Genomic DNA, 18003 nt, shown 5'->3' with positions numbered 1-18003 from the left:
GTCATTTTTATAATTTGGAAAATATCCACTACATAAGGAAAAATTTTTTTTAAAACTACATGAAAGTATACTTATGCTGCTTCCTATTTTAGTAAAAGAGTATATGTTTGTTTAGTCAGGTCAAGCACCAAGCACTGCGCTAAGTATGCAAAATAAACATGCACATTCCCTGTGTTCCTGTAGCTTGCAGAACATCAAGGGATTCTGCTTTTTAAAAATACAGAGATCAGAACTTGTGTATCCACTGATTGCTAGGACACAAAATTAAAAGCTATGCAAATGAGAGTTTAACACTGGAACCCAATTTAGATTGGGAGACCAAGGGACATGTTCCTGGGAAAATGGCATTGAAGCTGGGCCCAGGAGAGACAGCAGAGTGAAGTCTCAGGTGGAGATGAACATTAGCAACTAAGGAAACTTAAATCTGAACCAGGCCTGAATGCAAGAATCAGGAGGTTCATGAGATGGGAGCAGATGAGCCACAGGAAGGGGCCCAGATTGTACCATAAGTGTGAACAGCTCAGAGATCGTGGAAGGGTATAGGGAAAGGGGGTCAATGCGATCCTGAGAGGTCAGTCTGGTTGCAGATACAGTAAAATGGCTAGAGATGGTGTGTGTGTGTGTGTGTATGTGTGTGTGTGTGTGTGTGTGTGTGAGAGAGAATGATGAGCAAATACAGGGACCATATTAGAGCCCGCATTTGGTGTTATACACAGATAAATGAGCCTTCTGGGAAGGGCTGCATATACTTAGAGAAGAAAATGGCATTTCCTACATCCACATTCTTTGCGTTTCCAGTCCCTCTTTGGGTTTGACAGGATGGTGTGCCACTCATTCCTTCATTCATCTTTGAATGTCAATGGACACAGGTTTTTGCACCTACTCGGCTGGCATCTCATTCTAAGATCAGGTATCAGATGAAGCCAAATGAAGTCCTTTCTCAAAATTTAGAGCTGTACTTTCCAAGAACTAGAGATTCAAAGAATGCAAAGAAATATTAGTGGTTGCCCTGGAGTTGTTTGTAGGTATAGCAACTATATCAAGGAAAGTTCTCACCAACTTGATTTCATGCTAATTCTAAGTGATTCCATATATTGCTCTGTGAAGACCCCTGGCAACTTTCTGAGCATCTGTCTTACATTTTACTAACACATTAATTAACACTTTTTGTCACTCTGGCAGCTTTGGAGGGAAGTGAAGGAGGATGTGAGAGCCAGTGCTGCCTTGGGTTAACCCTGCATTCACTTGAACCAGGAAAGAAGGGAAGGGTTCAGCACTGTGAAAATGAACATGTCCACACTGACATCTCTGATTCTGTCCACAGCTGGGGCACCCAGGGGGACTTCTCCACGACCCACGCACTGCCGGCTGTGAAGGTTAAGCTGTTCACGGAGAGCACTGGTGTCCTGGCCTTAGAAGACAAGGAGCTTGGGCGGGTAAGCACTCCACATTACAAGGGAGCATTCAACAGGACTCCAGGGAGTAGGTCTCCTGTGTAGGTATCCAGTGCAAGGGTCACCATGCTGCAAGAATCAGAAGCAGCATTGGCAAGTGTTAAGAAACCCAGCTGTGGAGTTGAAATCCTAGGATCTGCATTACATTACCTGTGTGTTTTTGCACAGGTTGGTCAGCCTCTCTGAGCTACAGGTTGTCCTGCGTAAGTATGGGGTGCACTGACGAATACACAGCAGGGCTTTTCAATACCATCACACCCGAACACCTTTTCTAGCAAAGATGTGAAATGCCCTTTACTAGATTGAGGTAAAAGCTCTAGATAAAGTTACTACTACCCAACTATGTTAAAATTAGTGCAGTGATGTAAAAGAGAAACCAAAAGAAATTTCTTAGTTAAAAAAAAAAAAGTTCAAAATACAAGCCCTCAAAGATCTTGCGGAGTAACGCTTTGTTTACACCCACAAGGGGTGCCATGCGAAGGTGACAGCTTACACGTCCGGTGGTGGAGGTGGGCTGTGTTTGGGAATGCAAACCCCAATACAGTTAACTGATTTACTAAAATGGTAAACAACTCATGCAGTTGCCTGAATTCCCTGGAAACATGCAAAGCATGCATTGATTTAAAATGTCCTGCCTCCAGTAATATCCAGTGAGATCATTGAAGTATCAGATGGCATTGGTAAGTTTATCTCACTGGTTACATGATGGTTAGCATGCCTGATTACCAGCAGAGACCCGCACCAACTACTTTGTCAGTCCAAATGTCCTCACGATTCGTGGAAAAAAATCTCAAGGAGTGGTCACAACATCTGAGGCAACAGACACATTTCACCTTGCGTCTCGGCCAGTCAACAGGCAGCTAGTAGTAATTTCAGAAGATTGGTTATCTCTTGCTGTCTCACTTGCTTCTCTGAACCAGCGCTGCTCATCATACAGACTGCAGCCTAGCGGGGCTTGCCAAGACTTGTGTGACAGGCTGCTGCCCACGTCTTCAGCCTCCTATCTCACACCACCTCTGCATTTCATTGCCTTGATACACCAGATTCTTGCCTTTTCCTTAAGGGACTTTTGTCTACGCAAGACTGTCCTTACATCCCAATTCTTCTAGAGATGTCCGTGACTTTTTCTGCCTAGCTGGCATCCACACAGATAACGTTTCCTGCTTGCCCTTCTTCCTTCCTTCACTGTCTCAGTCCCTATTCACCTGCTCCAGTGATTTTATCACCAGTGAGAGAAAGAGGAGAAATTGACAGAAATCTTGGTACTGGGTCTTAAAAGTTCCCTAGGAATAGAAATCTAAACTATGTCGTCCTCTGCCCTGGCCTCAGAAGCCAGTATATAGGCTTTCACTAAATTATCAAGACTTTGCGTTCTCTGAGCCTCGGATATGTCCTCTAGAGAATAATGAGAAACTGTAAGCTCTCCAGACAGATGTGCAACATGCCCCCGTAGCATGCCCCGCCTCCTGTGCCGCTTTCCTTTGCTTCCAGCTTCCTAGTCTAGTTGGCCTCTGTAAAACAGACCCCGAGTCATATGAGCAGGACCTATACCACAGGTGGAAATAAAGATAGGATTACATAAAGCTAATGGAAGAGAGAGTGCCCCCTCCAGAAAGGGGTGGTGGTGTGAGACGAAAGCATTCGTTGCTTGCTTTGAGAAATGATCGGTATTCCTGCTTGTTCGCGGTTGGGGACTTCTTTTCATGTTTGTGCATACCTTTCCCACAAAGGCAGATGTAAGACTTCTGAGAACATCTAACACCCAGTGTCTCTGTTAGTGTTCAAAGAGAAATGTGTAGCTAACCCGTCCAACCTGTGTCTCTGAATCGATCTACTGGCAATCACTTACAAATGCGGATGTGCAGGGATATTAAGACTGTTTTCTGGATTGGCTAATACCCATAATTCATCAGATTCTTAAGACTATTTATGCTCAGAAATATTAAAACCAGGCTTGGTGCAGTAGCCTAGTGGCTAAGGTCCTCGCCTTGCACACACCAAGATCCGACATGAACGCTGGTCCGTGTCCCAATGACCCTGCTTCCCATCCAGCTCCCTGCTTGTAGCCTGGGAAAACAATCAAGGATGGTCCAAAGCCTTGGCACCCTGCACCCGTGTGGGAGACCTGGAAGAGAGGCTCTGGGTTCCTGGCTTCTGATCAGCTCAGTTCCAGCCATGGCATCTGCTTGGGGAGTGAATCAGTGGATAGAAGATTTTCTCTGTCTTTCTCTCTGTATATATGACTTTCCAATCAAAATAATAATAATAAACAAACATATTTTTTAAAAAAAAATATTAAAACCATGAGGCTTTTCAATCCCTTTGTTTTCTTGCTAAGAAAACTGATGGACCTGGAAGACAGGAAACTCCTCTAGAGCCACGAGCCTGTTAGTTAGGGGTCTGTTTCTCGGTGCTTACAACTGGCCAGTACTAAGGGCCTTCAGCCCTCATCCACCCTTTACAACTCTATAGGGACAGCACAACTGTGATCTCTGCTGTAATAGATGAACATGCCGAGACTCAGAGACGTGGAGCAACTTGCTGTGAAGATTATCCACTCATCTCCAGGGCTGTTTCCACTGTTCCACATTATTCCTACACAAAAATCAAACCCTGTGCTACTCTAATGGTGAAGATTTAAGCCTCACACACCTCACAAAGCCATTCATTTCTTCGTGATTCAGCACAAAACTTCTAGCAGTGCAGTGGGACTGGCCTGCTTGGCCCTCATGCAGCAGGGCACCCCCTGTTGGCAGGGCGCTCTCTGCTGCAGGGCACCCTCTGGCAGCACCTCCTGCGCAGCACCTGGCTGCGCTTATAAGCCTGTCTTTTTTTTTTTTAAGATTTATTTATTTTTATTGGAAAGGCAGATTTATAGAGAGAAGGAGATATACAAAGATCTTCCATCCACTGGTTCACTCCCCAATTGGCTGTGATGGCCAGAGCTGAGCTGATCTGAAGCCAGAAGCTTCTTCTGGTTCTTCCACGTGGGTCCAGGCCCCCAAGGCTTTGGACCATCTTCTAATCCTTTCCCAGGAGTCATTCTGAAGCCAGGAGCCAGGTATCCAGGCACTTGAGTAATCTTACACTGTTTTTGTTTGTTTGTTTGTTTGTTTCAGCTCTATTGCAAGTACAGTAGCTTTGAATCAAATGTATCCACATGGCAAACCAGCACTGTAGTGGCAGCCTTACCCTCTGGGCTACAGCACCAGTCCTCAAATTTATTTCGACAGATATTGCCCATTGTCCCCTAAAGAGCATATGCTTTGATTTCTTATCAAATTTACAAGATTAACAAATTTACATTTAAGGAAAATGATTGTGTGTTCACTGTGCCCAATAATTTTTTATAAATCATTTATTATTCTTATTGTTATTCTCATGATACAGTTTTATAAGTATAGGGATCCCCAACTTCTTCCCCTCCTCCATCCCTTGTGTTCCCTCACTCCATTTCAATCCATATTATTACAGTAGTACAGTCTTTTAGTAACAGCTACAAGTTTAGCATGGCATTGTAGATATAGGCAAAAGTACAAAATCCAATATCATATTGTCAAGGTGTATTTAACAGTTTCCTTGAGAGCCATCCTTTAATTTGGGAGTAGAGATGCATACTGCAACGCATTTTCACTTCCCAGTATGCTAGTCTCCATTATACAGTTCATTTATGAGAATATGTATATGCTTGTTCACCGACATATCTATTTGTTTTGCATTTTGTGTGAAGGTTACCCTACATCAGGGAGAACATACAGTAATCAATTATCTTTTGGCGACTGGCTTATTTCACCATTTTGTTGCAAATGGTAGAATTTCATTCTTTTTAATGGCTAGGTAGTATTCCAAGGAGTCAATATGGCCCAGTTTCTCTAACCATTCTTCTTTTAACAGGCATGTGGGTTGTTTCCATGTTTTTGCGGCTGTGGATTGTGCTGCTATAAATATAGGGCTACAGATCACTTTCTTATATGCAGATTTCACTTCATGTGGTTATATTCCCAGGAATAGGACAGCTACATCATACAGTAGACCAAGTTTTGGTTGTCCAAGCACTCTCTGTACTTACTTCCATAGTGGCTGCGCTAATCTACAATCCCACCGACAGCATGTAGGGTACCGTTTCCCCATATCCATGCCAGCAGTTGTTGTTAATAGATTCTTGAATGTAGGCCATTCTCACCGCAGCTAGGTAGAACCTCAACGTGGTTTTCATTTGCAAGTCCCTTTTAGCTAGAGAGCCAGAGCATTTTTCATATGTCTATTAGCCATATAGACTTGTTCTTCTGAAAAATACCTGTTCATTTCCTTCACTCATTTCATAATAAAGTTGTTTGTTTTGCTGTCCTTGAGTTTCTGATACTCTTTATAAATCCTGGGCCTCAGTCTTCTATCTGATGTGTAGTGTGCAAAGATTTTCTCCAATCCTGTTGATTGTCTCTTAATTTTGTTAATCATTACTTTTGCTGTACAGAAACTTCTTAGTTTGATGTAGTCCCATTTGTTTAGGTTATGCCCAATCATTTGTGCTGCACACAGAGCAAACAGGAATAATGAGAGGTGGAAATCATTAACCTCACAAGGTTTATAGATCACAAGCATAAAAACCAGGGGTTAGAGCGCATAGTGTCCTGCAAGTGTTCTGCTAGAGAAGGCATAGCTGGGATGGAAGCACTTGACAAAATTCTGTCTGCTGGGCAAGGATGTCTTCACAGGGGGCATGCAGCACAATCAAGAGGCAGATAGGAATTTTGGGGGGTTGTTTTTTATTATTAATTTTATTTTTTAACAATAATTATAAGGTTGATCAGGGTGGGAAGGATTGAGGTTTAGGGAAAATTGAGTGAACTCATTGCTTCCAAATTTGCTATTTCGTCTTGCTGTTCCTGGAGAAAGGGGAGAGACAAAGGGGGAAACCACTCATGACTTTTCCCATGTCCCAGTACCCAGGGATGAGACTAATTTTGTGTCAGAGATCACCTGAACAAAGGCCAGGGCAAAGCTATCCCCTAGCAAGCCTAGTTGTGTACCCAGGTAACCAAAAGAAACTATGAGAGTTGCAGTGCAGTGAGCTGCAGGGGGTGGCTTTGCATGCCACATCAGCATGGCCACATCAAAGCCCAGCACACATGGGCCTCGGCAGAGATGACAGAGTGCTTGATGAGCAGCCAGGAATGTCCAATGAGGTGTCTCATCTGCTCAGCGTGCAAATAGCCAGAAGGACCCTCCTCACTCAGCAGGGCTGATGCACACAAGAAGTCCAGCCAATAAAGGGCATGGCAGGGTGAGGATGGAGAGAAAAGAAAACCACAGTCACTTCACCTCTTCCTCCACTCTGGAAAGAAGGCCCCCCTGGAGAGTGACCACAAGGAGTGGGGAGAAGTCTTTGTGGAGCAGCCAGTACTGTGAGGCACAGCCGTTGGTGTGTGGTGGATGGACACCATATTAGCCGTGGGAAGTCCGCCCAGACCCCATATGGCAGGTCTGTTCAGGAGCTTGGGTGTGCAAAGTGCTCCTCTTGCTTTGTTTGTCAAACATGCAAAGCACAAGAGAGCCAAGGAGCTTTCCTGCTGCCATACTGGCCATGTCTGTGGTTTGCTTACCAGCCCTTCCCCTGCCTGTGTTCTCAACCCCTCTGCTCTTCTGCCAGACTGGCTCAGTGCAAAGGATCAAAGTCAGTACCTTCCTGTTGTGGTTTTAAGATAGTAATGAGCAGAAACAATCAGACATGTTCAATACAAGTGGCAATAGTGCTTTACTATATGTATTTAGTATTTATATATAAGCATATATATGTATGTATTTAGTCTATAGTTGGTTGAATTCATGATTACAGAAGTGCAGTTACAGAGTGTCAGATGTATTTAAATATATACTGTATTTTATCTTTGGCCACTTCTATAGTTATGTGTATGTTATATGTAATAAGATAGTACATTAATACAAGGCAAACATATATAACATAAAATATCAGCATACAGATGTTGGACTAATTGCTCAAAGGTGTTTTATGGAAGGAGAATATGATCAAAACACTCTGGCAGCCTCTGGTCTAAAAGAAATCAGGCCTCCTTCTGTTTGAATCATGGCATGAGACATTGTGAAAGACAAGAATCTGGAGTGTGATGAAAATGTTAGCTTGATTTCACTGGGAAGAGGGACCTCATGAAAGTAAAGAGTCACATACAGGGATAAAAAAAAATCTGCACCAACAAGGCTTGCCAAAGCAAGCTGATGTTTTTTCTGCCAGTCTCTCACTTTCACAGAGTTCATTACTCAGAAAGTCTTAACGCATCTGTCTTCTGAGATTATGCGGAACTTGCATAGCTATAACCAAGCTGGTATGGCATCTAGAAGGTTACAGTGCCCACTCATTGTGAGTCCATCCTGGCTCCCTCCACCTGCCCTTCAGCTAAAGAAAACAGATACCCTAGAACTGCTCAAAGCAGCATGCAACAAACCAGGGCATGCTGCCGCCACAAAAGCAAATCCAAGGAACAGCAGCTTTTGCCAATGTTTAGTATGTGTTCCCTTAATGTATGGGATTTTAAAAAATATTTCACTCCTCCCTGAGTGTATGGTCCCCACATCCCACAGGCTTCCGAAGACTCTTGGACCACACCATGAAAAGTGGGTATTCTGAGTTCTCTGCTTGCTGCTTTCGCTTCCAGGGTTTGTGACAGTGAGAAAATAGGCAGAAGACCCAAATGAAAATGCCAGCCTGCAGCACATTGCTGAAAGAAGTTTTCTTCTTGCTGCATGTGCCCGTGCCCATGGCAGCAAATCTGCGTGTTGTATGATAAGACTTCCCAGCTCAGGTGAAGCCAGGCTACCGTGGGCACTAAGCAAGTGCCTTCCCTTCTGTGAATTTCAGCATTTCTCACCTATCTAGTAACAGATCTCTTCTGTTTCCTACTGCAGTCTTTGAGGATGTGAAAGACATCCCACCACCAAAAAAAAAAAAAAAAGGAAGTGGATGACAAGGTACTCCAATATGTGAAGATATTTCCTCTTTTCATATGTCCATCATCTTATGTAAACATTGAGAATAATGAATCATCAACACTGTTCTGAATTTCTCTAGTTGTTCTAAACCTGTGAGCAGATTCAGAGCAGAATCACAGAAATCACAGTCATTGCATTTACACCTTTAGCCAGGAAGAGAGAGAAGGATGCAAGCAAATACTGTTTCGGTTCTTGGTCCTAGGCTTTCGGGAGGCATTAGCCATAATGAAAAGCTGGGTCTTTGGCTAGTAGCCCTGGAAATGGCACTCCATTCCTCAGGATACCCATATTGGCTAATTTTCTCACTAAGATGAATGTTCTTTTTCCTTATAGGTTATTCTCCATCCCACCCCAAACAGCCCCAAACAGTCAGAGTGGCACAAAATGGCTGTCTCCAAAAATTGCCCTGATCAAGATCTCAAAATCAAACTTGCTGTTCGAATGGATAAGCCTCAGAACATGAAGCATTCTGGGTAAGTTTTTCCTTCTCTAAGAGACAGTTTAGGGTAAACGTTCATTGGTTTCTCAAAACAAAATTGGTCATCAGGGAAAGATGTGGAATGAAAGACAGAGTTTGTGAAAGGCTTCCAAAATATTGGATTTTTGTGTTTACTATAAGCTCCTTGGATTCTTAGGCTCACCTAATTGCATTTTTTTTTTTTTTTTGCTAACAAAATAGAATAACGTCCCTTCTCTTAATCTTCTGTACTTGTTTCAAGTATGGTACAAAATCCTGCTGGAAAAATGCTGGGAAATTATGGTTTGGTGAGAATTGGTGGATTTCATGTTACTTCTCATAGCTGAAGGCAGGTGACTGTAACTCTATGAATTCATTGTATGCCTCTTCATCAACAGCCGCACCTTGAAGTGAGAGCAAGGCTCTAGATTACCTGCAGACAATCAATTCATGTTAAATCAGTTTTAGTGTGGAGTGCAGTATTTTAGTGAATGAATGGCATATAGAGAACTTGTGATCATCTGTATTTTCTTAAGTTCACCAAGTAATCAATAGGTTAGCAATTTCAAGAAGGACAATAAAAATAGATAAGACATAGCTTTATTGTATATACCAAACCAACGATTATGTGCAGAAAATGTTTTGTTGAGCATGTGCTGAGCTGTGGTCTATTGGACTAAGTCACCTAGACCTCACTATTTTAGAAAATACGATCGCTTGGATAGAAAGTGAGCCATGTAAATCTGAATTGGGGATTATTCAACCAACTGAAGACGATGAATCATTTCTCAAGTATTCTGAGTGTCATTTGCCAATATACTGCTTTTCTACTTAACCCCTCTCATCAGTAGAAAGGTCTCATTAATTCTCGTATTTGTCTATCTTTAACAGGGTAATAAAATATCTGAGCCAGCTTCAGTTTATATAAAAGAGGTTGGTTTAGCTCAATGTTTGCAGCTGAAAGTTCAAATAGCATAGCACAGGCTCTTACAAGGACCACATGGCAAACAGCAGGAGTACATACAGGAGGAAGAAATTAGAGACAACAGAGAGAGAGACTGAATGGGACCAGGTTCAGGTTTTTATGAATCCTACCAGGAGAACAGGGAAGAGTCCCATACAGAAAAACATTAAACTGCATCAAGGACATGCACTCTAAGAAGTGCCCACTATGTGCTGCTTCCTGTTCATCCCCGCCATGTTCCAACCCCACCAGCCTGGGAACCAAGTGTCCAGCACCTGAGTCACAGGGGACAAATGGCATCTAAATCACCACAGAGGAGTGTGTTCATGAAGGATTCAGCATGGTCAAATGGCCATGAAAACTGAGGGGTTGCGTTATAGTCTACAAGTTGGAAACATTCCAGAAATCCTTTCTCAGAACCATCTTCTGCCTAAGCCACGCTTAAACAGAAGCCCCTGAAAATCCAGAAGGACAGGACCAGTATTAGTATGTGAGCATTCAAATGGGTGAACAGGTTACAGCAACATGTAGTCAGGAAGAAAAGAATATGACTGTAGCCAGGCTCCTCCATGTTACAGGAGCAAAGGAAACTTCTGGCTGCAGGCAAGTATAAATCCTTACCAATCATGGTAGCAGAGAGGTTCAGAGAAGGACTTCAGAGAGAACACAGGCTGTTCATGAGCTGGACTCTGGTTCCTGACATCAAGGTCTAGTTTGGACTTGAAGGATTTGTATTGCATCATCTTAAGGCTGTATGAATTCCAGAGCTTAAGACAGGACAATGCACAACTGGTTTGCTTGAGGTCGTGGGAAGGCTGTGAAAGCATGAACCTGGTACCTACTTCATCTTTTTTCTGCTATCCAGGATGAAGTACCAGCAGCTTTGCTTCAATTAACACTAGCTTATCATTAAATGTTTATAACGTCAGCCATTCTTCCTTCTTTCTATACTTTTTGCATATATTGTACAAATGTTAGTGGGCTTTCTTCGTAACATTTCTTCTCCCTCAGTGCTATCATCATAGTTTAAGAACAAGGGAACTGAGATTCCTATTAGATTTCTATGATATACAAGGAAAGAACTTGCATCTTAGGCAAAATATTGTCTTATAGGACTTTCTCAAAGAGCCAGAGTGTAAGTGAGCATAGTAGAGAAAGGAAGAGGAAAAGAAAAAGAGAGAAAAGGACAGATAAAGGCAAAAAGATGGATAGAGGGCAAAAAAGGAATCTGTACTCCAGTCTGCTTTATTTTTGTTTTGTTTTTGGTCTTCGTTAAAGGGATCAGAACCTCAGTCCATGTTCCATGCCCCTTTGATGCCCTAAATCAATAATTTTATAAACACTCTCTCCCTTATTCCCTACAACAACCACTTACACTTGAACAGAGTTCCATTTTCCACATTCTCTTCTTTCATTCTGTTAAGTGGAACTGATTCAGATGTAGGAATTTTCTGGCAGATTCATTTGTAAAAATTATTGACTTGTCCCCGGCGATCTGACCTTATAGACAGAAGAAATACTTCTGATGGGTTCCCTAAATATCTCAAGTAAATATACTTCTGTTTTAAAAATATTCCTGCCAGGAAATATAAAAGGATAGTCTAAAAATAGCTCTGAAAAGAGAACAATGAATACCTTCATGATAGCATCAAACCCAGTATGGACTAAACTGGGGACAAATAACCTTACTTGCATAGAAAGTAATCCAGGGAAAGCAAATATATTTGTGGCCTGCATTTTTCTTATCATTTAACTTAAAATAACTTAATTGAATCCCATTGTGTAGAAAAAGAAGCTAGAAAAATGAGAGCCATTGTCACAGCTTGGAGAATTGGGAGAGAGAAAGGAATTTGGAAGAAACATGCTGAGGTAATCAGTTGTGTCAGCATCAACTGGTAAAGGATCTGAGAATTACTGTGCGATAATCCTTTTTGATGTGCTCAGTGGTTCCTTGAATGAGTCACTGAGCCATTCAGAATAACTCACTTAGTTGAATTAAACAATGTCAATGAAAAAAACCCACCCTACTTTTCTGGCCTAAGATATGAGCCTATCAGAATTAGCAGCTTCTCATTTGTCCCCTTTAATGTCCATGTGGAGTTTTCAAGTTCAGGGACTACATCTGCATCCATGTTTTCCTTCCATTGCCAAAATAGTCCCCAGAAAATGAGTTGTTACTATCATCCTGTATTACTCACCAGCTGAGACCAAGATCCTTGGATTCACATCTGATACTTATCTTTCTCTCCTTCATCCATCATCAAATTTATTTCACTTCACTTTAGTGTAAATCTGGATTTAACCACTTCCACCTACCTCAGCCTCACCAAACCTGCATCCTTCTTGCTGTCACTTGCCCTGGTCTTGTAAGGAACATGTTCCTTGCTTTTCTGCCATTGCCTCCTTGTGGCCTGTTTCCTCCTTTGAAACCACGTTGATTTTTAAACTACAGTCAGAACTTGCCACTCTAATGCTGAAAAACCACTAGTGCTTTTCTGTCACATCAGGGTGAAAGCCAATGTCATTTCCCTGGCTACCAGGACCTATCTGTTTGACCTGGTCATTGCTCCAGCTTTCTTTTTCAAAGTCTCCATGTACCCCACACCCATCTGATGAGGTACCTATTATCCTTTGCCTTGAACATGCCCTCCAGCAAACCATGAATGTCCACATGGCTCACCTAGACTTCTACATGTCTGTGCATCTTAAAGTACTCTCTAGTTAGCTCAGCTTAGCCACACCGCAGTGTATACTGAGGGTTCTTCAAACAGCTTTGTGGAAAATTTGTATTTGAAAAACCTCTGTGTTGACTTCAGATAAGTTTGACACAAATAAACATATTTTGCTTCTGTTGCTGCATGAACCTTCTGAAGTACTGGTACCTATTTCAAAAATATGTTGTATACCATTTTGTTTTTCAATTTAAAATGAATTCAAAAAATTTTTTTAATCAAGTGTAAAAGGAATTTCTGATTTTGTGATGCACCAGGCACCTGGGTAGCACGAGAAGGCACCTGCTTCCTCAAAGCCAGGCCCCAGGGTCCTCCTGGGCAGGAGCAGCACAGCCCCAGCTGCATGTGGTCTCATGTTCCATTGAGGCGAAACTTTGGCCAGTTCCTAGTAGCCATGTCCCTCTTACCCCTTCTTACTGCTATGAGGTTCCCAGGGGTAAGTTCTGATTCCAAAGGAGCAGAGCCTAAATGAGTAAGGTGGAGAAAGAAAATGGAAAAGAAATGGGAAGATAAGACCAAAGGAATAAAGATGTAAAGAGAACAAGAATATGAATCAAAGTATTTGTTCTCCATCCACCCTTATATTAGGGGCTTCCTTAAAAGGATCAGAAGCTCAAACTGTCCCAGGCCATCCTGGAAAATGTCCCTTGTCCTGCACTGGATCCTCATGTCCAGGCATCCAGAAGACACACACGAAAAAGTCATCTCCATAGAAGTTATCCTCTGTGCAAAGTTACCAGCCATGTGCAAATATAGAGCTGAGCTCATAGATACTTAACCCACAGAGCTATCTTATTAATGTCTATCAGATGCAAATGAAAAGTGACAAGTGTGAGTATAACAGTTTCTCTGCCAAGTACTGCAGGAGCAGAGAGATCCTGAGTGGCCAAGGATTTTTCTGTGCCTTAGCACCTCAGAGAGATTTCTAAGATTCCAGATTTGAGCTTAACCTTCTCTTTAGTTCTTTGGAGCTCACTAACTAAACTGCCCCCAGAGGATGATAAGAAAGATGGCAGGGATGTAAAGTCACTGGCATCAGTTTTGCAAAAATGCTTCAAAAAAGGATGCGTTAGGATCACGATTCAAAATAGGACCTGGTGTCCCCCCAAAAAGGCGTGTGCCCTTCCATTTATTTCCAAGCTGATATATGCCTTAAAGCTGAATGTGAAGGAAAATAGAATGTCCGAAGATGAACGCTGAGCAAAGTTAACAATCATATGCCCTTTGTACTAGAACATTATTTCTGCTACTGCTAAATATAAACATAACAGCAGCAGCAATGTCCAGTGTTTATCAAGCCCTTCCGATGTACCAGTTCAGTTACTGCACTGAACATTCCATACATGTGCCGTGCAGACTCACCATGGCCTTTTGAAGGCAGTATTCTTTTATCCTCATTTTACACTTGATAAAACAGAATCACAGGGCAGCTGAGCCTAAGGAACGTGGCAAAAGTGGCAGGACCACAAGTCGCACCACACGATGCCCTCTTCATCTGAGGTATAGCTACCAGGCTATTCTGCTGTTCATGACACGAGAACGCTGACTTTTCCACTGGCAAAAACAGATCTCCACATATCCAAGGCAGTTGAGGGTCACAAAGAGCCACGTTGCTAGATGTGTCTGCAGTGTGAGGAGCTAGGAGGGGGAAGCCACCTGTGTGTCTGCAACAGCAGAACTCCCATCTGCTCCAGGTACTGTGCATTCTGTTAAGCAAGCTTGTTCCCACTGCAGAAATGGAGAGCCGGAGCTGACTAGATGGAAGCAGTCCGTTGCAGCCCTCCATTTTTATTGGTTTTGACACCTTCTGGCATGTGCCAAGTTAGCAATAAATTCGGAGGAAAACCTCGAAGGGAAAGTCCCACCCTCACACAAACCAACTGATACTTTCCAAAGGAGAATTGTCAGCTTTTCTCTGATCCCACCAGCTTTTCCTTTCAGAAGCCTTTAGCAAGAAAGTCCCTCTGTGCAATTAGAAGAGCAGTGTGTTTTTGTGTTTCAGTGAAGAAACCCGAGCTTGCCATCTCGAAGGGGAGGGGAAAGAACACAGCATAGGGCTGCTATAGAATCAGATGTCAGAGTGGAAGCTGCAGCTATGCAGCCATAGGAAAATGACTGAACTTTCTCAATCTCAGCTTTTCCTATTGTAACACAGAAGTAAGAGAATTTTGATAGTGCTAATGGCTTTTACTTTTTGTCAGGTAAGCATTGGTGTTTCTAGTATAATCCGCACGGTGCCTGAAATGGGTACCAGGATCATTCTCCCCTCTGAAAAGATGATAAAGCTGAGGTCAAAAAAAGTTCGGGATTACACAGGAATCCAGACAATTTGTATCCAAACTCAAGTTCTTTTTGCCTTAGGTGGATGTAATAAAGTCATGCCAAGTATCTGACACAGTATGGAAAACTAGTCAAACTTTACTGGGCAGGGGGCTATGTATTTTTAATATGAAAGAAAAGATAGCAGTTCAAAATGTTTTGCAGTCCGTAGGTTCTACCAAACACCTTTTCCTATTTCTGATCCAATCGATTCAACTTGCAGACACAATGCATGGTGCAGCTGCTTTGTTTGTGTCAGATCTGCAGAGTGAAGGGAGAGGGCTCGGAGCTCCTGTTGTAACTCCAGAGAGGTGTGAGACTGTTACAGCCTTGCCACTCATTTCTAAACATGCAACACTGGTTGATCTTTTATGTCATGTGTTTCTCTACATGCATACACCCTGGGAAAATTTATTTTCACATCCTTAGATGTAATTTATCACTGACAATGATGCATTTTCCTCAGAACACAGATAAATTTTATAAAGCTGGCGTTTATTCTTCATCTACTTCCTGCCATGTGTCCTTCACACACGCCATCTCGTCTAAGCCATGTGAACAAGGATGCATGGCTGTGCTTGGTTTTTAGAGCACCAAATGTTTCAGCACTTTGCCTAACATTTCAGGATAGTGGGCGCAGGTAGAACTGGAATATGCTAGCCTTCCGTATGCAGAGGTTCCCTGCCATCAGATTCACCCAACTGCAGAATGTGTACTGTGTACTTAGCCCCATGATTATTGCTTCTGTACTGAGCATTTTCAGACATTTTTCTTGTCATTTCCCATTAGACAACACAGTATAATAACTATTAACGCAGCATTTGTGTTAAGTTTCCCAAGCAATCTAGAAATGATTTCAACTATACAGGAAGATGAACATAAGTTATATGCAACTAGTATACCATTTTATTTCATTGTTATTGGAGATAACTTTTTTTCTGTTTTCAAAGGGTCTCTTAAACAAATCGTTGTGAACACCAAGAAAGGCCGACAGCCATAAGCACCAAAAGACCAATCACTCTCTGTAGCTCTGGCTGAGTTTGCCTTCCATCTCTATTCTGCCTTGAATATGTTAACACATCATTTCAAAAAGGTTGAAAGTAGTGAGCATGACAGCTGGGTGGTCCATGTAACAGACTGTGTTGGCCTTAGAAGCAGGTGTGGCTGAAAAACTTGGCGGCCATCCAGCTATGCCCACTGCCTCGGCTGTGAAACAGCCGCCACCTGTTCTGACCTTTACCGCTGTGATCATCTTTTCCCTCGTCTACTTTCTGTCTAGCCCTTTCCTCCTGCAGTGCCTTCTCTACCCCACAGCCACTGCAGTCGTCTTTAATTAAAATATAATCGTGTCACCCCCTTGTTTCAAACCTGCCCATGGTTTGCCATCCTTATTTGAAATGAGTATGTGAGGGGAGTTAGTGTTCATAAAAAATGTGTCATAAAAAAAAGCTATACACAGTTGGGGTTTTTTGGTCCCAAAATTTCTCTCTTAATTTTATTTTCTATCAATATTTTGAAATCCCTTCATATGACAGGATTTACTCCTCTACAAGAGAACCCTAGAAGCTAGTGTTTTGGTGCAACACATTGACCCAATTCCTGGGATGCCAACATTCCATTATCAGAGTGCCTAGGGTTGAATCCCACCATTACTTCCAACCCAGCTAATGCCCTCTCTAGGGAAGCAGCAGATAATGGTATTTGGATCACTGCCACTGCTGTGGGAGACCCAGGCTCCTGGCTTCAGCCTGGCCCAACTTCAGCTGTTAAAGCTATCAGATTGAGAAGATCTCTCTCTCTCTCTCCTTCTCCTTCTTTTTCTGTCACTCTGCTTTTCAAATAAAAAGATATTTCTTGAAAAACTGCTGTAGCTACTGTGAAATGAATGGAGCATAAGGCAAGAAGGAAAGCAGGGAGACCGATGAGAGAGCTTGTGTTGGGGTACAGGTGAAAATGATGGTGACTTGACTGGTTGTCGTAGTGGGAATAGGAAGATGGGGCATATTTTGGAGTGAAAGCACAAGAAACTAGTCAGGGCTTACACATTTTATGTAATGTTTTCAAATCTTATCTGAAAACTTTGTAAAAATTACTCTTTTCAAGAAACATCCAAAACCAACTGAAAAAGAGCAAGTACTGATTGGCCACTTACTATATGTGATGGCTGGATACAAATTAAAGAAAACACACACACACACACACACACACACACACACACACACAAGGTTTTGTACCAAGAAAGAGCTTAGTTACTTTGCTTAGTGAGCTCGTAATACATAAGATATGATAAGCATGAAAACTCCTAGCAGGGGGGAAATTATAGTAGCATAATTATCTGCAGGGTCCAGGAGATAATGACATCAAGATAAGGCTGAACATGAGGTCCAACAGAAGACTTTAAAAAATAAAAATGTACACAACTTTTATATTGAGGAGGTATAAAACACTAGTCAGGAATTACAGATGATGCAACATCTGTAGAATCTAGCAAGATCAGCAGGGACAATAAAAATGTTTTTGTTTTAAGCTCTATCAAGATGCCAACTTTGCATCTATCAACTAAGACCTGTGCTGGTGTTTTCAGATCACTGGTGGCACACAAGGTCATTTTAGTGATACACTGACAGACATGGATCAAATACTTGTGTATGTATTTTATTTTGTGCTTTTATTGTTTGGGGAAGCAGACATCCATCTATACACATACACACAGAGAGCGGGCCCATCCACATCCTTCAAATATTTCACCCGCCAGTACTGGGCCAGTCTTAAGCCAGGAACCAAAAACATAAACCTAAGTCTCCCAAGGGAATGGCAGGAGCCCAATAACTTTAACCATCACACTGTCCTGCCCCCCCCCCCAGTGTCTGCATTGGCAAGAAACTGAAACAGGGAGCTAGAGACAGGGCTTGAATGCACACTCTCCCATGTTGGCTGGTGATGTCCTTACTGGCCTGTGCCTTAACTGTGAGGCAAAACACTCAGCCCTAGTTATAACTTTTTAAAAAGTGTATCTGTTTATTGGAGATAGAGAGAAGCAAAAAGATTCCAGTTTGCCGGTTCACTCCTCAA

At 42.3% G+C, this 18003-nt stretch overlaps 1 protein-coding gene across 17 annotated transcripts in view; it reads left to right on the top strand.

The window, feature by feature from the left end:
• Positions 1 to 18003, top strand: part of CADPS (calcium dependent secretion activator) — a 424483-nt gene that overhangs the window by 241943 nt on the left and 164537 nt on the right. For all 17 annotated transcript variants that reach the window (XM_040994760.1, XM_040994752.1, XM_040994757.1 and 14 more), the window contains 2 exons: positions 1325 to 1436; positions 8793 to 8932. In XM_040994760.1, the coding sequence (XP_040850694.1) occupies positions 1325 to 1436; positions 8793 to 8932 (252 nt within the window). The remainder of the gene's footprint in view (positions 1 to 1324; positions 1437 to 8792; positions 8933 to 18003) is intronic.

This window comes from Ochotona curzoniae, unplaced genomic scaffold (assembly GCF_017591425.1).
Source record: "Ochotona curzoniae isolate NIBS_2020 unplaced genomic scaffold, NIBS_Ocur_1.0 contig_908, whole genome shotgun sequence".
Lineage (NCBI taxonomy): Eukaryota > Metazoa > Chordata > Mammalia > Lagomorpha > Ochotonidae > Ochotona > Ochotona curzoniae.
Note: the sequence above shows the minus strand (reverse complement) of the source record. Positions and strands in the feature narration are given on the sequence as shown.